This window comes from Corvus hawaiiensis, chromosome 2 (assembly GCF_020740725.1).
Source record: "Corvus hawaiiensis isolate bCorHaw1 chromosome 2, bCorHaw1.pri.cur, whole genome shotgun sequence".
Lineage (NCBI taxonomy): Eukaryota > Metazoa > Chordata > Aves > Passeriformes > Corvidae > Corvus > Corvus hawaiiensis.
This window is the reverse complement of record NC_063214.1, coordinates 121,030,774-121,056,580: the sequence shown is the minus strand read 5'-3', so window position 1 is coordinate 121,056,580 and position 25,807 is coordinate 121,030,774. Positions and strand designations below refer to the sequence as shown.

The window sequence follows — 25,807 nt, the reverse complement described above, 5'->3', positions numbered from 1 at the left end:
GCGAATTTGTGCGGTATTCCCTGGCCGGGCAGGAGCAGCCCGGCGGAGCCTATGGCATCCATATGTTTACAGGACACGTTTGCAAATCTCTCCGAAGAGAAGTTAATGGGCCTTGGTCCTTTATTCCACTGTAAGGTTTTATTCGTTTCGTTTTCACCTTTAAAGCGATCTGCTGGCGGATTAAATTATAAAATCACCGGCTTTAAAATAAGCTCAGACGAATGCCAGGCTGATCCACCGAACGTGTTTACGTCTGATGCGCGTTCGCGATTGCGACTCCAATTTAAAATTCCAAAGGGAGCAAATCTGAGCAAGTGGCTTTTTTTTTTTTTTTTTTTTTTTTTTTTTGCCAGATCTAGGAAAGAACCTAGAAAGTGCAGATTTTGGGATGATGTGAAAGGACAGGACGGAGCGAATTGTCTCGCACGGGTGGGGCAGAGACGCGGCTCGTTCTTGGAGAGCTTCGTGAGAGCTCAAGAAATAAATCTGCTTCGTCTTTCGGAATGTAAGGGCTCAGGACAGCTTTTACACCGCTGTGTGTGACTCCTTTTGCAGGGCTGCAGTCTCATATTTCGAGATCTGTAATTAGGAATTCGAAATAAGGGCAAACCTCGCGGCACAGGGACAGGCTCCTGAGCTTGCATTTGTTGCTGCCTCGGGAAAGAAACTGCAGGAGGACTCCGCGATTCCCAAACTTTTCTCCCCAGACGAAAAAGCGTTTCAGCAGAAAGGATATTTTTGACGTGTCTCTGGAAGTTTAGGAGCCTTTTCCAAGCGGAGAATTGGGAAACGGCAGAGAAAAGCGCGAGTTTTCGTTTGGCTCTTCCGAGCAAATTTCCAGGTGCTTCTTTCAGAGTAGGGAAGGTGTCCTTCCCCTTCCCACGGGAAAGCGCAGCCACCCGCTGTGAATTCCCGGAGTCTGGAGAGACCCTGAGAGATGGACACGGGGTGGGGATCAAAACTCCGCTTTTTGGGTGCTGCTACTGCCTTGGGACGGCGGAAAGGAGGCGTCAGGGCCGGCCAAGGTCCCCGGTGTCCCCTGCCTGGCGTGGGAAGCTCCTTAGTGCTTTCCCAGAGGGAGTAGGACACGGAGCCAGGCTCCGCTGGCAACGGGAAGGGAATCTAAATTCTGGGAAAAGCACCGCGGGCAGGCGCGTCCGCCCCGCCGCCTCCCGTCCCTCCGGTGGGAGATCCTGCCCATCCCAAGGGATGCCCAAAGAGGGGAGAGAAATCCCCCAGCATTTCCAGACCAGATTTAAGTGGCCAAAGCACAAACGGATCCGTGAGGGTTTCAGGAGGGGCGGAATCACAGAGCTGGAGCTCAGGGCAGGAATTTCTGCCAACTTTTCCCTCCCGTTCCGGAGCCGAGCGGGGCTGCCGCCGCAGCCGGGAGTGGGGAGGTTTCTTTGGAAGCACCTGGGCGGAGAGAGGGCACCGGGGGAGAACACGGGGCTCTGTTTCATAGCGGTGCATCCGTGAGCCGGGGCGATTGTGGAATTCCAGGCTGGCAGCACCGAATCCCCGCCTTCCATCCAGGGCCACCGGCCCTTCCGCAGCGCCCTCCGGGCTCCGCGGCCTCCCCGAAGCCGAGGGTTGGCCTTTCTCTCCAAAAACGAGGCACTAAACGGATGCGGTCGCGTCCTTCCCTTCCCCTCCATCCCTCGCGGGCAGTGGCCCCTCTGCCGCCAGGTGCCCACGGGAGTGTCCAGCTCTTGGGCTGGCACGGTGGCGGTCTGGGCTCCGCCGGGGAGCTGCTGAAAGGCTTCTTTTCACCGAGGAAGAGAAAAACAAACAAACAAACCAATGAACACACAAACCCCAGCCCACCCGCCCCTCCTCGCCCCAAGCCAGCTCCATCACAAAGCTTCCACTGTCACCAGGGCGGTGTCGGGCTGTGGGGTCGGGCTCTGGGGTCAGGGCTCGATGGGGAGGGGGGGCCGAAGCTGTGTCGGTCCCGTCCGTGCGCAGGTGAAGGGGCAGTCGGGGCAGTTCATCCCCGATCGAGCTTCGGCTCTCTTTAACCTCCTCATCCTCCTCTCTGGGCAGCGCGGCGGTGGCCGCTCACAGGGACGGCGGAACGGGGACGGTGCCGCTGCAAGGACGGGACGGGCCCGGCGGGCGACGGGAGCGGCTGCCGCGTCCCTGGGGGCTCTCCGGGGAGGGAGAAAGCGAATCCGCGGGGATGCTCTGCTCCAGAAAAAAAGAACAATTCCCTCCCAAAGCCTGCGTGTAGAAGGGACTCAGCCTTTCCCACCTCCAGGCCCGCGCCCCGAGGGAGAAGGGGGAGCACGGGCAGCGCAGGTCCCGCTCGGGAGGACAGGACTGACCCGGCTCCGCTTCCCGCTCTACCAAATCCTTGTTTCTTTTGCAGGTCTGGGCGACGCCTGGGGCCAGCCGAGCAGGATCGGGCCCCTGGATAACGTGGCCATGGAGCTCGGATCCCACTTGCTTCAGGTAGCGGACCCCTTCCTCCTCCCGTACGCGCTGGGCATCGGAAACCTGGGGCTGAGGTGTTGCCTCTCCTCCTCCTTTTCCTCCTCTTCTTCCTCCTCCTCCTCCTCCACTTGCTCTTCACCCCCGCACCACTACAGGAGCCTGGCTGAACCCTTCACCTCATTCCCGAGCCTTGCCGGGCTGCGAGAGCAGAAAGAGGGACAGCAGCCACTTGTATTCCCGTTATTTTGCTTTTTCCGCCTCTGATACTGGCGGAAGCAAGAGGCGCTCATCCCCTCTGTGCAGGCAGTGTCCCCCAGCCCTAAATGCTTTCATCAGCCGCCCCAGAAGTGCCGGGGATGTCCCCAGGAAGCCCCCGGGGCAGGGGAAAGCCGGGAGGGAGCGAGGGGGGAGAACACCTGGGCTGGGTCTCCCGTGGACTTCAGCCCCTGAAAATGCCGTTGTTCCCAGTCCCGGTGATCCGCTCTGGAACTCCTCTGAATTCAGAGTTTAGGAAGGCGTAGCCGGGCCGAGCGTGCCAGCAGGAGGGGGAAAAAAAATTAAATTGCGTTTGACTCTTTTTTTTTAATTTTTTTTTTTTTTTTAAATACGTGAACTTAACGCAGCGCGGGTTTTCTCCCCCGATTTTCAAGAGCCAGTAAACCACAATCATTTAACGGGCGGGTTTATTGCGGGAGGTGAATTCCTGGTCACAGAGCTGGGGCTGTTTTCACCGTCTCGCTCGGCTGGGGACAAAAACCTTCACAGAAAATCTCTGCTCGGGCTCCGCGGCCGCGGTGTCGCCGGCTCCGACCTTTAGAAGGACGAGCGCAGTGATTTATTTGCTCCCGCAGAGCATCAGCCGCTCTCCTGCGGGGAAAAGAGAGATTTTTGGGAGGCTGCTTTGGAGCGGGAGGCACTGACCGCACCCAGAGCTCAAAATTGTCTCCTGGGGAGGCATTTCCAGCCTTGGAAATTTTAATTCAAGTAGCTGATGTCCTCTGAGCTGTTCCAGAGCCACAAGTCCACCTGAAAATGCTGATTTAGTTCTGTATAATACTCTATGTGCATAATATAATGCATATATTGAAATACAGACCGAGTTGTATAAATCACTGTTGTTCCTCCTCCTCCTTCCCGGCTTTGTCTGGCATTAAGTGAATTTACACAAAATTAAGTGCTGACCACCTGTAATTCTCATTTTACAGTTCAGTTAATTCTGAATGACAAATGCTGAAGGTTTTAATAAACTCTCATTTACTGAAAACATTTTTAAAATTTTCTTTTAGGGTACTTAGACTTTACATTTGGATTTTCAGCTTTCCTGTGAATGAAATTTTGGGATGTGCTGCAGTAACAGCAGCACTGACACAAGTTTGTTAATGATACTGGCTAAAGCAATTGCAAGACAACAGTGCTTAAAGTAAAATTATGGCTAAGTGTGCAGTAATTTATTTCCCATTATAATATTTCTACAAAATCTAATTTATATTCCAAAAGAAAAAAAAAAAAAGGAAAAAAAAGAGGCAAAGAGTAACCTGGTTTCACTTACATGCTGTAGAGTCATTAGTAGGCCAGAGAATAATTTGGAATATTTTCTTATTAGGGTGGCACTAGAGGTGCATGAAGCAGACAGGATTTTATTGCATCTCTTCCAGTTGAGTGACTTTAAATGGATTAAAACAGGTGCTTGCTTTACCAAAGTACTGTAAGAATCATTTTTCTCTTCCAAATCTATTGTCTAGTGATATTCACACAAGTGAATATTCACTACTTTTCACATGCCCTGTGTTGATCAAAGCTTTCTACACTAGGTAGAGATAATGGAGACTTTTTGATATCAGATACTTTTGAAAAAAAGCCTGAAATTGGGCACTGAAAAATCAAGGACCCCTCAAAGTGAGAGGTTTTGTGATTTCCAAATCATGGCCAGTTTTAGCTCAGCTTTACCACAGCATTTATTTTTTTCTCATACGATAAGATCTGACTAAATCAAACTTCAGTTTTTACTCACACAAGCAAGATTTGCCTCCCAGCCCATACCCTGCCAAGAAGAATTTGTAGGATTGGATCTCAAGTTTGCATTGGTTTACAGACTGCAGGGATAAAACTTAATAAGCACAAACATCTCTCTTCAAGTGTGATAAAGTTTTGGATGCTGACCTTTTCTGCTTTCTTTTTGGATGTTCCCACAGTTTCAGAGCAGAGAGCCCTCTGTTCAGAAATATGTTACTGAAAGTGCAGTCAAGTTTAAACATTGCTCATGGTGCCATTAAATAAATTGCAAATAGCAGTGAGCTGGGTCTGCCAATTATGCCATAAAAAATGGCTCACGAAGGGCCTGACTTCCCCCTGAGCACCACAGAGCTCAGGATTTGGGCTAAGCACTAAAAAAACCCTGAATCAACAGCAAAATATTCCCTGAAAGCGGAGCAGCAAAGCTGCATCTTCAGGGGAATGAGGTGGAGTTCACAACATCCCTGAGTTTTAAGGAACAAAGTCAGGTAAAGGTTTCTATTCCTTAAATTTTGCTGTGTGCTGCTGCTGAAATCAGACAGAAATCATCCTCCAAAACAATTTGGTTTTCACTGTAAATGCTTTAAACTGATTTCTTACTTCTTACCCTGTGCACTTCTCTTTCTTTCAGACTTTGGATGGCTTTGTTTTCGTCGTGGCGTCCGATGGCAAAATAATGTACATCTCTGAAACAGCATCTGTGCACCTTGGCTTGTCCCAGGTATGGGGGGTGTGCTCTGCCAGCTAAAGCAGAAATAAAATAAAGCTGCTAAATGCAAATTTGGAACCTGCTAAATACAAATTTGGACCCTCACACTGGTACCTTGCCTTTATACAAAGTTTTTTTTTTTTTTGTCAGGGCTGTTTGAGGGTTTGGCTTTTTTCTCCCTGAAAACAGCCTCGGTAAAATACTCAAATTTCCTTGACTTGCCACCACATCATGGCTGTCTTTATATCTGTTCTTGTTCATTGTATTTTACTCCTCATTACCTTTCAGAAGGGCCATAAATAATATGATATTGCAAATTGCAGATCTAGGCAGGGCCTGAAACCCAAGCCCAGAGCAATAGGGCTGAAATAAAGCTCAGAATCGGAGTCTGGGAGTTTTAGATTGTGTAAGATATTGAGGCTGCCTATGAAAGGGAGAGGAAATCTGATGTGGAACAAGAGTTTTATGGTAAATGTGGAAAAAAATAAAAAGGAAAAGGGGGGCAGATTTATGAGTGTTCACATGGAATTCAGGGTAGTTTTTCCTGAGTTTTTCCAGCTCAGTGGTCTTTTCAGTAAAGCGTTTTATATGGTTGTGATAGAACTCATAAAACTCAGTTTACTACTGTTCTGCACCAGAACTATGAGGGGGTTTTATTGTTTTGGTTTTTTTTTTGCTTAGATGGACATTTCTAATTTTTTTTTTGCCTTCCTGGGATAGACACAAGGGCAAAGAGCCTGAATTTGTTGTAAAATGCAGCTTTCCATACCTTTGTCTGTAACTGAAATTCACTGGGAGCACCTGACCTAAAGTTTGCCAAAGTCCCCTAAAAAAATTCCTCATTAATTGCAGCAGGCCCTGGATGAGACTTGCAAGAAACTGGAGTGTTCAGCTGGGTATCAAACACTTATAAAAAAATAAATAAAGGGAAATAAACACTAAACAGCAGAGGGGAGACAAATGAGGAGATGAAGGGGAGAGGGAGGAGAATATTCTGAAAATACCTGGTTCATTTATCCTGTGGCTGTTTCCATAAAGAGAGAGGGGACTTTAGTGGTGGGGATGGTCTGTGTGCTTTAATTTTGGTGGTAATCAATATTTTTAATTGAAAACAAGGTGAAGTTCTTTGCATGTGCGTTTATTAACAGTGCTGTTAGAATTAGTGGCTATGAGAGAAAATAGAACTCAAGAGGTTGAGAAAACAAGGCTATAAACTCAAACTCCATCTCTTAGCCCCTCTTTCTCTAATATCTTGAGAAAAAAGTCAATTTGGGAATAAATAGCCAGCATAGATACTTTTTTTTTTACCTGTTAATTTTAAAAAGATGAGCAGGAAACATTCTTAGTTCAGTTTGTTCAGTTCACTCTGTTGTGGTACAGTTTTAGTTCTTTCATACCATTTAATTCATGTTCAACTTCCTTGAAATATTGCTTTGTTTGAAAATAAACTTCCCTACAGAATGGCCCTGTTTTCTACTCATTTTTCAACCTGGCTTTCTCTCACCCTGAATTTTTGCAAGGATCCAGGCTGCTGTTGATTAAAATCCATCCATTTAATCAGTGCCATTATTCCAAAGCACTGAGGGTTCCCATCCACCCATCCTGGGGCAGAAACTCCCTGTCCTGTGTAGTTTGCTCCCTGATCTTCCGGGTTTTGCCCAGAAATTGTTCTTTTTGGAGGAATATTGAGCCACCAGATCTTGTAGATCTTGGTATTATCCAGTTATTTGGAGAAATTAAAGAATTATGGGATCACTGGGACAGTAAACAGACTTTGGCACATGCAGGAAGAGTGGAGTGGGAGTGCCACAAAGGTTTAAATCCTTTTTATCCCTCCTGGTCATCTGCACTGACTGAATTCCATGTGCAAGGAAATATGCACAAACCCTCAGTGCAGGAGGTGCTGAGGAAAATCAGAAGGTTTGGTCAAGTCGCTTTTTGAAGGCAGTTTCACCAGCAAAATCCCAAACCTTCCACTTCAGGAGAGGTTTGTAAACAAATGAGCTTGAAAGCTGTGGGATTTGAAATGTCAGGGCTTCTCAACAGACAGAATTTCACAATGCACAGGTTTTATTTATAAATAAGAACCCCAGTTACCAAGGGAGTGATTCCTCCCCTTTACTCATCCTGATTTATCACCAGTCTGTTCTTGCTCTTCCTCAATATTCCATTTTTGAAGGGATCATTTCACTTCAAGCAGCACCAGCACGAACACTGGGCTGCTCCCACCACCCAGGACATTCATCCATTCGCCCTGGGGTATTCCTGTCAGCTTCCAGGGCCTCTGAAGGAGTTCTTGTTCCCCCTCCTCTGGAAATCACTGGGATTTTTGCCACTGCCATCAACAAGAATGGGATTGGGCAGGAGAAGGAAATTCCCCCAGCCATAATTCCACACTGAATTTCCAACAAGTGCTCTCATAGAGCGGCAGCCAACACAAGCTGAGAGCAGAGTGGTGGTGATTGCAGAAAATCTCTTAGAGTGGGCACAGAAAAGCCTTTTTATGAAGTAACTTGACAATTAACTAGCCCACACATCCATTTCCAGCTCAAGTGCCATTTGTTTAAAATATATATATTTAAACTAAATAAAAAAGCCATTTAAAAATATTTTTGCAGGCTATTTTTGGGGGCCTACTACAGTGGCCTTTATCTTCAGGTTGGTGCTGGATTGAACTTCAGCAGGAAGAAATTAGAGCTTGAGAAAAAGCTGGGGTGGCTAAACCAGTTGCAAATTTAAAACCAGCATTAAGGATTGTTTTTAAGCATGACTTTGTTTCAGAAACGGAGTTTGTGAAAATCTACATCTTCATTTGTGGCCCTGCCACTTCATTTGTGGTTTGGAGTTTGATTTGCTCCCAGCTGCAGCAGTAAAAATGGTAAATTCTGCTGTAGGACCCCCTCCTCCACCTCATCCCAGCTGGCCTCAGCCCAGGGATGAACTGACTTGTACTGGTTGGGACAGCCAATTCCTTGCCTCTTTTTTCCATGGATAACAAACAGCTTCAAATTCCCCAAATATTTTTTTTTCCCCTCAGAGCCCAAAGGCACAAAAAAGGAGAGGAAAATCTGCTCGTGAAACAATGGGGAAAGACATCTTTTAATTTTATTTTGTAGGTCTGGAGCTTATTCCAGCAATTTTCTGGATCCGTGAGGGAGCCAGACTTATCTTTGACTTTTGATAAATCTTGAACTATTTAACCACAAACACCTGAACTTTTCCAGGAGTTTATTTCGCTTTCACCAAATGAGTCTATGAGAGGTCAAATATGTCATTATTTGCTCTAGATTCCATCTACTTAATCCTGTGTGTTTATTAGGAATCATTCCATGGCTGGAAAAAAATACCTGAGTTCCACATAAACCCCCTGTTAGTAGGAAATGCTGATTTTTGGTATTTACAGCTATTAAAAACTGCATCAAGGAAGCTGCTTTAATAACCTGAGGCATGGGATTTTAGCTTGATGAATTGAACCATATAATTGATTTTTTTTTTTTCAAGTTTTCAGGGTTTCATTGTAGGCTTTAAAAGAGCCTGAGTGTGCCCTGCCTAGTGGGGATAGGGGGTGAGATCCCAAATTATGGATCTGTATTTTGGTTATTTGACTCTTGCTCAGCACCCCCATCTCCTTGCTGGTGGCTTTGTGTTTTAAAGTCAATTTTTGAAGTCAGATTTGGGGGCAGTGTTGTACCTTCATCTCCTGCTGATTTTCCTGGGCTTGCAAATAAACCTATCAGAATAAAACACTTTTCTGTGCATCTAACGAGGAAAACCAGTCGTTATCTCACAAAGAATTTTAGGCTTGGATTTTAGACATAAACCCTGGGATAAAAATGAAATTCTGGATAAAACCGTGACCTTGGGCCTGTGAATCCTCTGGAAAAATGTGCATTTCCATGAGGAATAGTTTTTAAAAAGGTGATGATTTTGGGAAAAGCAAGAGATATCCATGAGACACACTTTTAAAGAGAAAATATCAACCACATTTCATGAGATTTGTTAGCTTGCTTGTGTTTTTTATGTAAGAAAGTCTCTATATCTAAGGGAAAAGTTGTTTACACACAGCCACCCATTAATTCTTTTTCTTTTTTTTTTTTTGGAAGGTAAATTCTCTGTTAAAAACGTTTTCATTCCAAGGGCAAAACATTCAGAGAAAAAAAAAATCACTCTTAGCCAAAAATAAAATAATAAAAAGAGGGTTGTGATGCTCCTTTTGGTTTGAACACTGACCACAGAGTGGCAATTTTTGTCATGTTCTGACAAGGAAATGTCCATCACCATAAGAGTTTTTAGATTTTTTTTTTTAATGCAGGTGATTTGTATATTTATGAAGACACCTCTGGACATTTGCAGGATGCTTCTCCCCTTGTAATTACAAATGAACAGAAGAATTTCCAGGCATGACTCACAGGGAGATTCTGAGTTTTCCTTCCTCTCTGACAAAAAAATTGGGGTATGGGGTGTTCCTGCAGAAAGTCCCCACCTGTGTCTGGCCTGAAAAGGAGCAGCCAGCGCTTTTTAAGGGCAAATTTAGAGAAAATTGTATTTCCTTCCTTTCTTCCTTCCTTCCTTCCTTCCTTCTGAATTCCTTCCGAATTCCTTCCTTTTCTTTCTTTCTTTCTTTCTTTCTTTCTTTCTTTCTTTCTTTCTTTCTTTCTTTCTTTCTTTCTTTCTTTCTTTCTTTCTTTCTTTCTTTCTTTTTCTTTCTTTCTTTCTTTCTTTCTCTTTCTTTCTTTCTTTCTTTCTTTCTTTCTTTCTTTCTTTCTTTCTTTCTTTCTTTCTTTCTTTCTTTCTTTCTTTCTTTCTTTCTTTCTTTCTTTCTTTCTTTCTTTCTTTCCTCTCTCTTTCTTTTATTCTCTTCCCATCTCTCCTTCCCTTTTTCCTCTTTTTTTTTTTTTCCCCCACTTCTTTTTCCTACCTCAGTGATTTTCAGTCTGTTTAGAATATCACATCACTGTTGATGTTTTTGTGTTTGCAGGGAGGGGCTGCTGCAAAGGAGCAGTGGGGAAGAGATGGTTAGGCAAAAAAAAGAGAGGGAGTTTGCATAGCCCTGGGAAGGGACATTCCATGAATAATGCAGAAAATGGAAGGATGAGGAACATTTTCATAAAAAAAAAAAAAAAAAAAAAGATGGCTTTGTGGGGCAGACAACTTCATTTATTCCAAAGAAAAGGCAACTCACACATCTTAGCAAATCAGCGGGATTGGCTCCGAAGAATGGCTTCAATTACTTCACCTCTCAGCTCTCTCTGATCTTGGGGGCCCAAGGCCGCTCAGAACAATCGGCCAGCCTGACACTAATTTCAAGCACGGGCTCAGAGTGGTGGTTCACCCCTTCAATCCATCCCTGCAGCTTTCTGGGGACTTCTGTCGGGGCTTTGGGCCGTGGCAAGCGGAGCTGGCACGGGGGACCCGCGGAGCACGAGGCTCTTTCTGTTTTGCGCTGCTGTTAGCAGTGGGAAAGGCAGGAATACATCCTGCCGCAGGCAGAGCTCAGGGGAGAACAGGGAATGCACGGCTATTCAGGGCAGCTCTGTACTGTGCGGGTTTGCTCAGAGCACTGGGAATCCATGGAAATCTGCTTTTGGGATTCTCTCAGAGCCCTCGCCCCGCTGGTGGTGGGGAGGACACAAAGGAACTGTGTGAGAGCAGGGCTTTGGCTCTGAAGGCTCAGCTGCCAGCTGGGTGCAGGTGAGAGTTTCTGGCAACCTGGAGGTAACATTATTTTTGTTTTAATATTTGTCTTCTTCAGAGGCATTTATAGAGCTCCGAGTTTTTGACCCCATTTGTGGCAATTGAACATTTCTCCAGCTGCTCTAATTTATCGCTTCATTTCCAGCTCTAACAGGAGCTCTTCTGCCTCTGATGAAACACCAGAAATTCCTACAAAAACCCCTCTAGTACAAATCACTGCTGAGGAAAGAATTCATTTGGATTAATGGCTGTGATTTGGAAGATGGTTTTGATACACCCAGCTCGTGTTTTAGAACTGGAGCGTGGTACCCCAGCTGCAGGGAGTGTTTGAGGACAGTAAATGATCCAGCTGCTTTTATTCCATGTTTTTCCCAGGTGGAGCTCACTGGAAACAGCATTTACGAGTACATCCACCCCTCGGATCATGATGAGATGACTGCTGTCCTCACTGCTCACCAGCCTCTTCATCCTCACCTCCTGCAAGGTATTTGTGGGATCTGGCATTAAAATATAGCAAAAAAAGTGAAAAAAAAACCCAATCCCAGGCTGAAATGGAACAAATAGCAACCCAAAGCATCCCATGAATCCATAAATTCATATTTATCCTGCTTGAAGCTCAAATGGAGGAGTAGCAGGAGCTCAAAACTGTGAGCCAGGATTTTGGAGTGCTGCACTAAAGGGCATGAGGCACCCTAAATTCAAGAATACCTTTCTTCCCATGGAGTCCATGAAGCTTTGAACAGGTTTTTAGCTTTAGCCCAGTGGCTGTTTGATCTCTTTTATTTTGTCATCATTGCTGAGGCCGTGGAAATCTTGTGGTGGTCTGGCCATGCACAGCTCAGCTGCATGGCCTGAGTGGAAGAACAACTAACAGAACATCAGGTAATTGGGAAATTGAAGGGCATCTTTAATATTTTCAAAACAACTGTTAAATTCAAAGCTTGGACAAAAAAACAGACCTAATATTCTCCTCTGTAGGCAGAGCAGAAATGGGGTTGGTAAAGGACTTGGGGTTAGAAAATCTCATTGAAAAAGTGATTTTTTGGAGGAAATTAATGTCCTCTTGCCTTGCTGTCACCCTGGCCGTGCTCAGCCACCCACAGAAATATTGGCATCACCCTGTGAGTGTGAAGTTGTTACCCCAGTGGTGCAATTCCTGTGTCAGTAACACAAATATTCACATTCTGGTAGTTTGTGTTTCCTCGAGGGCAATCCTTTGAACTTGAAAAGATCAGAACTAATCTGGCTCCAGCACAATGGAGCTTCCACTTGTGATTCATCATTGATTTATCAGCTGGAGCTCCCATCCTGCCAGCTTTTGTCAGTCCTTTCAAGGCTCCTAAAAACCACGAGGAATTTTGGGTTCATGCTGCAATTCTGTTTAGGATCAGGTTTGGGGGTTTTTTGCAGTTCTGGTGCCTGTGCTTGGTTCTGGCCTCTGTGATTCCATCAGAGCAGAACTGTGCTCCCTCTAAATTCAGGGAATGTTGTGTCTGGGAGCACCTGGACTGCTCCAAGTGCTGGAAATGGAAGAATTATCTCAGCCTCCTTCTATTTTCTTCCTCCCCAAACAGGTTGTCTTGGAAAAAAATCCTCCCTTGGTATCTTGGAAAACAAACTCTTATTTTTCTCAGACTCTTCTCTATGATTATTTCATGCTTTGCTCATTCTTCTGTCAGAATTTTAAAAAAAATTGATATTTTTTAAACCCCAACATTTTTCCCTTTTTCCACCTTACTGATAAATAGAGGAGATACCTCTGGTGTAAATGATTTCAGGGTGATTTTGATGGTGGGACTGGATAATTTTTAAAGTCTCTTCCAGCCTCAATAATTCTGCGAAATCCGTGAGTTTTTGTGCAGTTTTGCAGGGATCCAGAATTAGTAATGAGATATTTTTATACCTGCTGGCTTGGCAATGGCAACAGCCTCCTGTTTTTCTCAAAACTTAAATGTTTTTAAATTCCTTATTTGAGATTTTTACAAATTTAAAGCCACGAGCATCTGACTGGGATTAATTTCTGGGTCAAAAGCAAATAATCTCACAGCTCTTCCAGTTCTTCCCAGATAAATTCCTCATTCTCTGCAGCTTTCTGCCCCATCCTACATTGATAAGGAAATTTAGGATAGGAATAAGGAGAATTATTTCACATTTTGGTCCGTTTATGTGTGTTTTGTATCAAATTTTGTGTGGCAGAGGAAATGAATTGATAAAAACCTCGAAGTAATAGAATAGTCTTGGGATTCCCAGGCTTGGAGGAGATAAATAAAGGAATTCAGCTGTGTTCTGTTTAGGGATCATTTTAGTTTATCTCAGTTCTGTGTCTGTGTGGAGTGGGTGTATTAAATGTACAGAATATACAGCTCAATAGTTTTTAAATGATCAGAATGAACAAATATTTATTTATTTTTGTCTTCCCTGTGCCAGTAATTCCCTTTCCTGTAGTGTTTTATCCATTAAAATCTTGAGGTATAACCTGAAACCACCTGGCCTGCAATAATCAAAGCAGGTTTTTTTATTTAATCCAGTGAAGACTTAAAAACTATTTCATAAATGACAGGAAGGAAGAAACTTCTGTCTGTATCTGAGTAGATATTTTCAATATTTAAATAAAACATGGAGTTCTACAAATAACTTAAAGGGCAGTGGGAACCAGACTATTTTAAAGAGCTTTTTTTTGCCATTTCAGTTTGATTTTCTCTCTTTTAATCTTTTAAAACACATCTGGATCATCAAGTCACTGGGTGGAATAAAAAATTTCCTTTGGTAACTTCATTATGTTATAGATTTCTCCAATCTGGGGCGTTGCTTAGGCGTAAAATCAATATTGCACTGCAGACACAGACTTTTATATCCCAAACTTCCAGCTTGGCTCACGGAACTTGCCGTGCTCAAGATGTTTCCTTCAGCTAAAGCTCAGATATTTACATCCATTTTCAGTCGAGCTGTTGTAGCTGGCTAAGATCTGTTTTGAGAGAAATAAAAGCACAAATGTCAACAATACCTGTGCTTGGTGATATTCTGTTACTGGTATTAAATAGCCCAGAGCATAGATTGGTTTTGACCTCTTCTTTTACAGTCTTTGTAAATTTGGATGTAAATTTTTTATTTATTTCTTAGGGAAATGCAAATTATTGCTTTACATAACATCAGACAGGGTGTGGATTTCTTTACACAGTCCTCACTGTAACATTGTTTTCTTCAGATAAATCACCCTGGTATTAAAAAAAAAGAGGACATATTATTTATAAAGCATAAACTTTCTTAAATTATTATATTTTATTTTTTTAAGTTTGCCCTGGACTTGCTCGTTTTTCAGGTAGAACAAGGCACAGCTTCAAACATAGAGTGTAGATAACTTGCTTTTCTAAAAGACAGGGGAAATACTTGAATAATCCCATGATTCCAGAAGTTTGGACTTTGTAGCAATATTAAAGGTAGTAAGATTTGGGAATAAGGTAATAAGATTTGGGGAGGGAAGTGCCCAGAGAAGCTGTGGCTGCCCCTGGATCCTGGGAAGTGTCCAAGGCCAGGCTGGATGGGGCTTGGAGCAGCCTGGGATAGGGAAAATGTCCCTGCCCATGGCAGGGGGGTGGAATGAGGTGATTTTTAAGGTCCCTTCCACCCCAAACCATTCTGGGATTCTGGGATCTCTTTATCAGAAAGCAGATCAGGAGGTGCCTTGATTACCACGTGTACAGATTTCCAAAGAAACAAAATACTGGGGACTAAAGGATGGATTTAGAAGAGAAAACCCATTTCAAGGACCAACATCTGTGCATTGAAACCACAAAAGCTCAAATCAGAATAATGCACACGTTTTTAACTGGGAGTTTGATTAGCCACAGGAAAAATATTCCGAGGGAAGCAGTGATTTCTTCCAGTGTTGATGTCTCCAGATCAAGGCTGGCTGTCTTTGTAGAAGACAGAATTTAGGCAGAGAGAAGTTTCTGAGCTCAGCACAGGAGTAAAACCCTTTTAATATTTATATTTAATGACCTGAACTGCCCAGGTTACTCCTCTGATCTAATTCTCCTTTGGATTTTAAGTCTCCAGGCCATGACTCCATGAAAGCCATAAACCCCATGATCTGTGGAGGCTTTGGAGAATTTCAGTCTGAACTTACAAAGTCTTTAAGCTGCTTTTTACTTGCATGACCAGCACAGAAAATGTAAAGCAATAGGTACAGATCCCTTGCTATGAGAGAAGCCAACAGCTGGGCTCTTTCTGAGGGTGTTTTGGGTGGGGAGAAGGAATAATCTCCCTCACACACACATTAAAATTAGGGAATGCCTCAGCAAACCACCTCGTGTGAGTCTTCAGGTCAAATTTGCAGCAACAAAACAAATCCATTCTATTCAGCTGGGGTGGGTTAGCAGAAAAAATAAGAAAGAGGTAAATAAATAAAAGAGGAAAATATTTTGCTCTCTGTTCCAAATTGTGAGTGCTGGCTGTGCTCAGATCTCGGACGACTTCACTGCAAGTATTGCTTTAAGTATTTCTGCTCTGCAGCACCTTGGTGTGCTTTGGATTGGTTTGGTGCCTGTGAAGACTCAAACCTGACTTTCACACTCCCTGTGCCACCTGTGTTTGCTGCATAGGCTGAGATCAGGATCCCTGGGCCTCTATCCTAAACCAGGATGAGATAACAGCAGTTTTTGAGTCCTGGAAACCCGCAAAGTTATGTTTGTGACTGACTGGAGACTCAGGGCCTCCTCCTTAGTGCAGGACACCTGGCAGGTGGTGGTTGTGGTGTCCTGTCAAATTCTGGCTCATCATGGAATATCCTGAGTGGGAAGGGACCCACAAGGATTATCCAAATCCATCCTCTGGCCCTGCCCAGACCCCCCACCAATCCCAGCCTGGGCATCCCTGGCAGCGCTGCCCAAACGCTCCTGGAGCTCTGGCAGCCTCGGGGCCGTGCCCATTCCCTGGGGAGCCTGGGCAGTGCCCAGCAGCCTCTGGGGGAAGAACCTTTCCCTAAAATCCAACCTAACCCTGCCCTGGCCCAGCTCCAGCTGCTCCCTGAGTCCTGTCCCTGTCCCTCTGAGGAGCTGCAGCCCCTGAGGAGTCTCCCCTCAGCCTCTCCTGCTCCAGCTGGACATCCCAAGTGCCCTCTCCTTGTGTGGCCCCTCCAGACCCTTCCCCATCTCTGTGTCCCTCCTTTGGGTGCTCTCTAACACTTTTAGATCTTTCTTCTATCGTGGCACCCAAAACACCCCCAGCACTCGGGGCGAGGTCACCCAGCTCAGAGCTGGCAACCCAGAGCAGCTCCAGAACTCCCTGCAGGCCTGTGAGGAGTTTGTCCCTTTCCTCTCCTCACACAGATATTAAATCTAAATCTCCAGGCCAGTCTAAGCAGCCAGGGCTCAGCAGCAAGGCTTTTTGGTACTGGCATGGGGAGGGGACGAGGCTGGCAGGGGTTTGTGACTCGGTGCCAGCAAGTGCCCTCTGCAGGGGTGATGAGCACTTTGAATGAGGCTGAAAGAGGGGCTGCAGTTCAGGGTCTGGATGCTGAGGTTGCTCCAGGATTACTGATCACAGCCAGCTCCCAGCAGCAGGGTCTTTGAAGGGAAAACCATGGAATACCAACACAAGCTGGGATGAACACGCTGTGATCAACCAGGACCTTAAGCCCTCAAATGATGTTACAATCAGAACAACTAGGTTGCTGCTCTGTCTCCCTGTACCAACTATTTATGCAGAAATCTTTCTTTCACAGTTCACAACACAGAGTTTAAGGCTTGCAGCAGAGCAGCAACACTTCCCAAACCATCCATCTCCTGTCCTGGCGGCTGCTGCAAGCAAGAAAACAAGCAAAATAAAAAATACTTGCACTGCAGGTTAAGCAGGGCAAGGAATTAATCAATGCTGCTCTTCCATGTGCGTTTGCAGGCAGACATTGTGTGTCTCTGATTGGTTTCGGATGCTTTTCCTGGGATTTGAAACCTTTAAAACACATCCATAGCTTCCCAAATTTTGCTGACTCACGTGCTGAGGCGTGGCGTGCTAAAAGCAGTTTATTAACATTCCCCAGAGCAGGGAGAGAAATGTGGTAGTTCCTGTAGCCATCCCAGTTTTCTGCTAACAACTGGATAATTCTTAAATGATGAGTTACAACCTGATGGAAGCTGCACAAGGAATGTGGAATACATTATGTCAGGCTTTCTCCACTCCACTTGATGCTTTAAGGGCTCTGTTTCCCTCAGCCAAGAGGCAAATCTCCGTGCAGACTTTTCCTACATCTTCCCTACATGCAGAAACCTCATCTTTAAAGAAGGGAATAGAAACATTTTGCATGTGGCAAGATGTTTGTTGCACCAAGTTTTAAAGGATTTTTTTTCTAGTGGTACCTGTGCAAAAGACAAACATTGAGAGGAATTTTATTTTTCATTAATTTGAAAGTATTTTATTGAAGAAAAGTTACTGAGGGGTAATGATGTATCATAATCCTGTTGCCACTGTTTGTTAGGGTTACTTTAAACTTGAGAAACAGAGAAATAATAATTTTATAAATGATAATTTCGAAATTATAATTAGAAATTTTGATGTACAAAAGCGGCAAAGAGGACAAATTGCTGACAACTCATTAAAACATCTCTTTTCATTGGTAATTAACAGTAAAACACACCAAAGCAGAGAGTCTCAGGCTGTAAAAGCTGTTATTTTCCTTTCCTGACCAGTTCTGTGTGGAGTTTCTTCTCTAACAAAATTTTGGAAACAGCACTTTAAGGAAAATTCAGGCAAATGTCAGTAAATGGCTGAGTTTGGATATGATAGGAATGATAATAGAGACAATTTCCCCACTGCAGCGCTGCCAGGATTCTGAACACAGGCAGGAAATAGAACAAACTGCCCAAATGGGGAGGAAATTGGGGCAGTTTGTGCAAGTTTGGAACTCCAGGATGGGCTGACAACAGAATCAGTTGATTTTCTACCACAGCAAAGCCTTACCAAGGAATATCAAGGTGTTTGCAAGCCCCTTCTGCCAATCGTGGGTTTCCACCTTCCAGGATTAGCTTAAAATTGTGTTTTGCAGGCATCTCCTCTGTCTGAGCCCCACGCCTCTTTCTTGGTTTAGAATTTGGTGTCACCCTCGTTCAGAATTAAGGGATGGAAGTTGTGGTGTCCTATATCCTGTTCAGCCTGGGGAAGAGAAACATCTTCTAGTGCCTAAAGGGGCTCCAAGAGAGCTGGAGAGGGACTTTTCATGAGGGCATGGAGTGACAGGACAAAGGGGAATGGCCTTAAGCTGGAGGAGGGCTGGATGGGAGATTGGGCAGGAATTGTTCCCTGGGAGGGTGGGCAGGCCCTGGCACAGGGTGCCCAGAGCAGCTGGGGCTGCCCCTGGATCCCTGGCAGTGCCCAAGGCCAGGCTGGACATTGGGGCTTGGAGCAGCCTGGCACAGTGGGAGGTGTCCATGGCAGGGGTGGCACTGGATGGGCTTTAAGGTCCTTTCAACCCAACCATTCTGGGGTTCCAGCATTCTGTCTCTCACAAATCCATAACCTCGTGCTGATGAGAGACAAGCCAAGGTCCTCCCGAGCTCTTTCACTGAGCCCTGGGCTGTGTGGGACCCAGATGCTCTGCAGATCCCACCAGAACAGCAGCAGAGCACGTGTGACTTCACAGAATGGAGCAGAGACAACAAAAATAACCAACTAAAAGGGACAAAAACGTGCAGAGTGCCTGGGGGATGGGCAGTGAGGCGTTATCCAGACATGGATTTGTGGTATCTGAGTTCCCAGGGTAGAACAGCCCTGCAGGGACACGGAGACAGCTTATCACACATGGCCTTATCTCCAGAGGGGTGCAGGAGCTCGAGGCAGGCACAAGGTGGACGGGAGGGAAGGTGGAATCAGGTGGCCACGAGTGCACTGCTCTAAAAGTGCACTCCCTTTTCCATCTTCCATCCCCTACACCCGAGCTGGAATTTGGTTTTGCACTCAAGCTGCCGTGCGGAGCAGACAAAAATCACCGGCTGCATCAGGAGCTCCCAATTTTAATGCTTCTCCACATTTTTTTGTGTAGTGACAGATGAGATGCCCCACTGCTAAAGCAGCACATGGGCAGCTTGAGGGATATTCATTTACAAAGTGGTTCTGCAACAGAGCAATGCGATATTTTGCTAATGTCAAAACTTGGAAGTGGGAGATAAAAGGGCAGCTTTTACCTCAGAGAAAACAAAGGCATGAGAGGTGAAGCTGTGGGGAAAAAAATTCATGGTGATCTTTTTTTTTCTCAATCCACTGAGCAACCACAGGATTCTGTGGCTGTTTTCTGTCAAAAGAGATCAAAGATGGATTGGAAAGCAAAGATGAATTTCAGAGTTGCTCCCCTAGGGATGGACAGTCCTGGCTTCCATAAAGCCAACCATAATTTCCCAGAAATGCTCGGAGAATCCTGCTTGGCAGTCGTGCAATAGGAGTGAACAAATGCACAAGTTCTTTATCTGAAATATCAAGACTCCTTTTCTTTACCATGGAATTGATCCTGTTTATGAGAGTATGAAAATACAAATCTGGGAAATAGAAAAAAACTGGTTTATTCTTGCCTTAAAGTCACACTGTATTGCAGGATAAGCTAATAAAAGGAAAGGGATTAATGGAGAGGTGACACTTTGTAGAAATGGTGCTCCAGGAAAGAAATACAACTTCTGTATGTCCACACCAGCAAGGATTTTCTGTGTTCTCATTCCCAGGTCGCTGCGTGTCAGCTCTGTATGGACAAATTTGGGCTGGGATTTGAATGAAGCCTTTGAATTTCTGCCTCATTTATAGCTTTTACTGAATCTACTCAGCTCCATCTGTTCAGGGAGGGAGCTCTGTAAGCTGAGCAGGCAATAGAGAAGTAATTACTAGAATAGGAAAACCTTCATGAGTTTGCTAAGGGAAACATGGATTTGGGTAAAAAATGAACAGTGGTGCATTTGAAATGAACATCCTGGACATGGATGTGAGCTCTGACTTCATGGAATCACAGAGTCATGGAATGGTCTGAGGTGGAAGGACCTTAAAGCCCATCCAGTGCCCCCCCTGCCACGGGCAGGGACACCTTCCACTGTCCCAGGCTGCTCCAAACCCCATCCAAGCTGGCCTTGGGCACTGCCAGGGATGGGAAATCCACAATTATTGAACTGAATAGAATGGAATAGAGCAGAATAGCTGAGCTGGAAGTGACCTACAAGAATCACCCAGTTCCAGCTGGAGTATCTCTGTAAGACTTTCTGCTCTCCCCAGTATCATTTTGTTCCTCATCCTTCATCAGCTGATGCCTGCAACCTGTTGGTTTCACCTTTCCTCTATGATGAATAGAATAGTTTATACACAGAATTTTTAGCATTTCTTAACACTCAGAGGAAAGGTGTTCAATCAAATGATCACTTCCTGTGATGCATTTAGATAGTTAACATTCCTGGTTAATTAAATACAGTGGCCAAGCTTCACTTATTAGCTGAATATTCTCTAACAAGTAAGAAGGTTATTTTCCTTCAGAGTTTCTTATCTTGTGATTCATTCATAACATTTCATTTTTCATTATTTTCTCTCTTGACTTTCCTGTCTCTGGGTTACACCCAGCGATCTCTTGACCTTTAAGAACTGGCAGCACTTTGTTGGATTTCTTTCTGTTTCAAACCTCTTTTACCTTCTTGACAGCCCAAGATTCTCTCTGGGCTCACACATTTGCTTGAAAGAACCCCAGTGAAATCAATAATTTTATTACTGAGTCTAGATGCTGCATGTTGTTATTTTTTCTAATTTTTTCAAAACTTAATTGTGGTTTCTCCTCTTTGAATATTCAGTGTCTCCCTCTTTGTTTGCTAAACCTCTAAGTACCCCATTTTCTACACCATCCTCATCAGAGTGGAGAGTCTTAATTGCATCAGGTACAGCCTGGATTTGATATCTTAACTTCTGCTTTATCCTGATGGATGTGACAGCATCCAGCAGGATTCCAGGACTCTCTTTCCCATTCAATCAGCTTTACAATTGCAAATTTAATTTAGTTCTTTTTGTGCTTTGCTGCCCATTTCTGCTACTTTCGAGGGTACTGGGGGGGTCACACTGGTGAAGTTACTATGAATATTAATTTGTAATGAATATTAATTCACAGTCTTGCACATCCAGGTCCTTATGTGAGGGGTTTGGTGCCAGCTCCCTGCTCCAGCAGGGCCATCCCAGAGCACAGGGCACAAGATGGTGCCCTGATGTGTCCCTCCCGTGCTGGTGTTTGGTCATTCCTGCTGAAGCCATGAATTGCACGGATGTTCCCAGCTTCCAGATCCATTCCTGACTCATGGGATGAGCAAATCTGTGCTGTGTGCCTTCCCCCCATCCATATAAGTTGGTATTTAAAACTCTGCAGTGGTTGTGTCAGCTCCTTCAAGTGCCAGCTTTTCCCCATAGGGATCTAATTTGCATTAGGAAGATAAAAGGGAAATTCAAATGCTCAGGAAGAATTTCTTTTTCCACCTTGCTGAATCCTTTTTCTGCCATTGTGTCTTCAGACCTTTAAACCCAGAATTTAATACAGAGAACGTGTTGGATCCAGGCAGGGGTGTGAGGCTCAAGCCACTGCAAGTGTGTGGCCAGGAGGGGTGAATTGGGTGATGGAGGCACAAAAATCAGGAGTAAAACTCAGCAGTTGAATCAAATTAAAGAAAGATCCCAACTGATGACAGTGGAATTGGGATGAATCCTTGTGGGGATTTAGGACAAAGCTGAGAACCCTTCTGCTTCCCTGATTTTCCTATTCACAGGTGCACCAAATGGGTTTTCTTTCTTGTCCTAAAATAGCTCTGCCAAACTGCAACCTTCAGGAAAAAATCAGAATTATTCATGGTGTCTGAACTGTTAATGAGAGTAATTAACACTACAGATAATAATATCATATTCTTATCAGAATATTCCTGCCTCAAATTCTTAGCAGAAACTCTGTGTGTACCTGAGCAAACAACCCCATGAACTTTAAACCCTTTCTGGAGGTTATCCATGAAGATATTTGTTTAAAAACAACCTCCCAAGATAGTTTTGGAAGTCAGGGAATGACACTGCACGTGGAGCCCAGAAGGTCAGGGCATGACCAGCTACGTGCACTCAAATTATTCCAAACCCACTGAATTCCCTTGTTTCCCGTTCTGTTGTTATTTTGGAGATTCCCTTCATTTCCCTGCACTCCAAAGGACACTTTTCCTTCCCTTTCCAATAGGGACTGGTGTCAGCTGTTCAGAAACCAGGGAATTGCCCTTTGAAGGGTGGTAAAACCAGAAATTTGGAGACCTAATTGTGCTGAGTTGTCCAACTTTCTCAGGGAATCCTAACAGGAAGGTGAAATAAATCCTGAGGGCAGGGATGGAGTGGGAAAGGAGAAGGGCTGATTTCTGTTTCTGCCCAAAGTACCAAAGGCAACGTTGTGGGCAGGTTTGAAACCTTCAGGAATAAATCAGCAGTGTGCTTTGTGCTTTCAGAATACGAAATTGAGAGATCCTTTTTCCTGAGGATGAAGTGTGTCCTGGCCAAGAGGAATGCAGGGCTGACATGCAGTGGCTACAAGGTAATGCATCTAAACTCCTTTTCCACCCCTCAAATACAAGATGATTGACAATAAACAAACTTATTTATTTAGGTGTTTGGTTTTTGGGGTTTTTTTTACGTATGTGTAGCTGAGAGCAAAGTTTGTGACGAAAAGAATCAGAAAAGATTCCAAAAATACCACACTTGATCACAGATCCCCTCAGTAATTCAAATCTAAATTTTGGGGCACATTCCCTCATCTTGGTCCCTGTTCTCCCAGCCTGGGAATTCCCTGGAGCCCAGCCATGGAGCTGCCAGGAGAGCACACAGCTCAGTCTTATTCCCCCATGGAACTGGAGGCAGGTGAGGCAGGAACCCAGACACAGGAATCTGGAAATTTTCCACATCCCACCCGGTTGCACAAGGCACCTCCTTGGCCTCAACATTGAAAAATCCCAGCCATTGCCATCACCTCGGGGTAGATTGTACTAAACCACTAAATCTGTTTATAAACCTTACAGTTTGTATGGGTTTTTTATTTATGACATGAAATCAGAAGCCATGGCAAACACTGGAGTCATAGAATACCAGCTGTCCTTTGGGCATTTTTTATTTTCATCTTTACAGGCAGTTTTTATTTTCAGATGTGCAGGTAGTTTTTCTTTTCAACTTTGCAGTAGTTTTCACTTTCAGATATGCAGTTAGTTTTTATTTTCATCTTTACAGGTAGCTTTTATTTTCATCTTTACAGGCAGTTTTTGTTTTCAGATCTGCAGTAGTTTTTATTTTCAGCCTTTTAGTAGTTTTCACTTCCAGATGTGCAGTTACTTTTTATTTTCATCTTTACAGGTAGTTCTTATTTTCAGCTTTGCAGTAGATTTTATTTTCACCTTTGCAGGCAGTTTTTATCTTCAGATTTGCAGGTAGTTTTTATTTTCAACTTTGCAGCAGCTTTTACTTTCAGATCTGCAGGCAGTTTCCTTTTCAGATGTGCAGGCAGTTTTTATTTTCAGCTTTTCAGGCAGTTTTTATTTGCAGATGTGCAGTGGTTTTTATTTGCAGATGTGCAGTAGTTTTTACTTTCAGCTTTTCAGGTAGTGTTTTTCAGCTTTTCAGGTAGTTTTTATTTGCAGATGTGCAGTAGTTTTTATTTTCAGCTTTGCAGTAGATTTTATTTTCATCTTTGCAGGCAGTTTTTATTTTCAGATTTGCGGGTAGTTTTTATTTTCAGCTTTGCAGTAGTTTTTATTTTCAGATTTGCAGGTAGTTTTTATTTTCAACTTTGCAGTAGTTTTTATTTTCACCTTTGCATTTGCTGCTCATTGATCTGCCCAGCACAACTCTGCCTCCATCAGGGAGGGTAATTCCCATTCATTCTGGTGGGGATTCATTTTGAGTCATTCAAAACCCAAAAAGCAAAGCCTGGAAGAGGAGCAGAGCTCTCTGCAGGAATGTGCTCAAGGTGCAGACATGGATCTGGCTGTTTACACTCTTCCCTACCTGGCTGCACTGATAATTCTTCATTACACTGAACCCTGTTTGCTCAGCTGCTCCCCAGCAAAAATGGTTCTGTCCCAAAGCTGAATCTGAAATCAGGTAAAAGAGCAGAGCTTGCAGTCGTGGTGTCTCTGCGTGGCTTTGGGGCTTTTTGGGTTTTTTAAATTCCCAATTATCACTGTTAATCAGGGGCATCACTTTCTTTGGCTCACTATTAGAAGTTTGCACAGTGAAAAGTAAAGGATTCTTTCAGCTGGCCTAAATTTATTCCCTTTGACTGTGCTTAAAGTCAGGACTTAATTTTTAAGACATCACCTCATTAGCTGGAGCACAGGAAAAACTCACGGAGCAAGTGATGTGGGAATTGAGATCTGCTGAGATATCTTCTTACTGTACTTTTGCTAAACAAATCACTGGATGACTGGAAAAGAGGAAGGAAGGAAGGTTAAACAGGAGGGACCTATTTACAGGTGACGTTTGGTGGGTTGTTCAAAGCACTAAATACACTGACAATTAATTCCTTTCCACAGGACACAGTTAAAAGCCAAACAGACAGAGAAATTAAGATAAAGGATGTGATACTCCTGCTGCTTGGAGCAGAAAATTGGCAGGGGCACTGATGATTCCTGAGCACCAGCACCACACTAAATAAATCTCATGGCCTGGAATAGTCCCCAGGTTACATTTCCCCCTCCTCTTTAGCTGACACTGAATTTTTACAGTCTAACACTGTCATTATCACCTCTGTGAGCAGCAATTGTATACAGGGATCCCGAAATCTGATCTCGGGAGCCTGGGCTTGGTCACCTGGCAAAAAATACCCTCTGAACTTGAGCAGAGAACTTAAAACTCATTTCTTGTGCATTTGCATAAACATCAGGTAATTTTTATTGCATTGTGATGCATCAATACCCACTGGGTTTTTAAAGTGCCTGTTTTACATGGGAATAATAACTCATTATAATGTAAATGTTTTTATTCCTCTCTGAGTGTATGTGGGAGAGAGATGGACATTTAAAAAAAACAACTTCCAGATTTTTTTTGGTCAATGAACAGGAATTCTGGCTGTATCTACAAGAAATCTGTATCAAGGAGCTTAAAGTATTAATTAGAAAGCAATTAGACAGTCCCCAGAGAGGAGGTGCTTTAACACTGGATTAATCACGCTGTCAGCAAACACAAAACTGCGCTTACCGAGTCTTAATCTCCATTTACAAATTAACTGCAATCAACAGACTACCCAGAATTTAATCTTAAATCTCTATAAGCTCATTGGGACTGGGTGGGCAGCAGATCTGGGGCTTTTCCAGCAGATTCTGAGTGTGTTTTCCCCTTTTTCCAGGTGATCCACTGCAGTGGCTACTTGAAGATCCGTCAGTACATGCTGGATATGTCCCTGTATGATTCCTGCTACCAAATCGTTGGGCTGGTGGCCGTGGGTCAATCTTTACCTCCCAGTGCAATCACTGAGATCAAGCTCCACAGTAACATGTTTATGTTCAGAGCCAGTTTGGATTTAAAATTGATATTCCTCGATTCCAGGTAAGCAGCTCTTTCATCTCCAGAGCCGAGCGCTCACATAAACTGCCGTGGTTTCCGAACGGGTCAAAACATCCGTGAAAAAATCAAGCAGTCCAAAATAGATCTAGAACTCCAAGGCCATGGGAGCCTTCAAAGCCCTTCAGGCAGCTGGATAGACCAGACTTTGTCTGGAATGCCAAGAAATAAGAGCCTGTCCAATTTAACCTGGAGTTACCTGCACTTTTAGAGCCAGCTAAAGCGTTTTTGCTGGGAGGACTGGTCACAGGAGCAGTGATATGTTTTTTACCTGACAGGATATAAACATACAAAGCCAGCAAAAGGAATGAGGAAGTACCAAAAAAAAAAAACCAAAACAACCAACCCAACCTAAAAACCAAGACTAAAAGTGGAATACTGAGATTA

At 44.1% G+C, this 25,807-nt stretch overlaps 1 protein-coding gene across 1 annotated transcript in view; it reads left to right on the top strand.

The window, feature by feature from the left end:
* SIM2 (SIM bHLH transcription factor 2) overlaps positions 1-25,807 on the top strand; it is a 54,566-nt gene that overhangs the window by 6,545 nt on the left and 22,214 nt on the right. Inside the window, exons 2-6 of the mRNA XM_048291264.1 lie at positions 2,372-2,454; positions 5,081-5,170; positions 11,228-11,336; positions 22,321-22,406; positions 25,206-25,405. Of these exons, the coding sequence (XP_048147221.1) occupies positions 2,372-2,454; positions 5,081-5,170; positions 11,228-11,336; positions 22,321-22,406; positions 25,206-25,405 (568 nt within the window). The remainder of the gene's footprint in view (positions 1-2,371; positions 2,455-5,080; positions 5,171-11,227; positions 11,337-22,320; positions 22,407-25,205; positions 25,406-25,807) is intronic.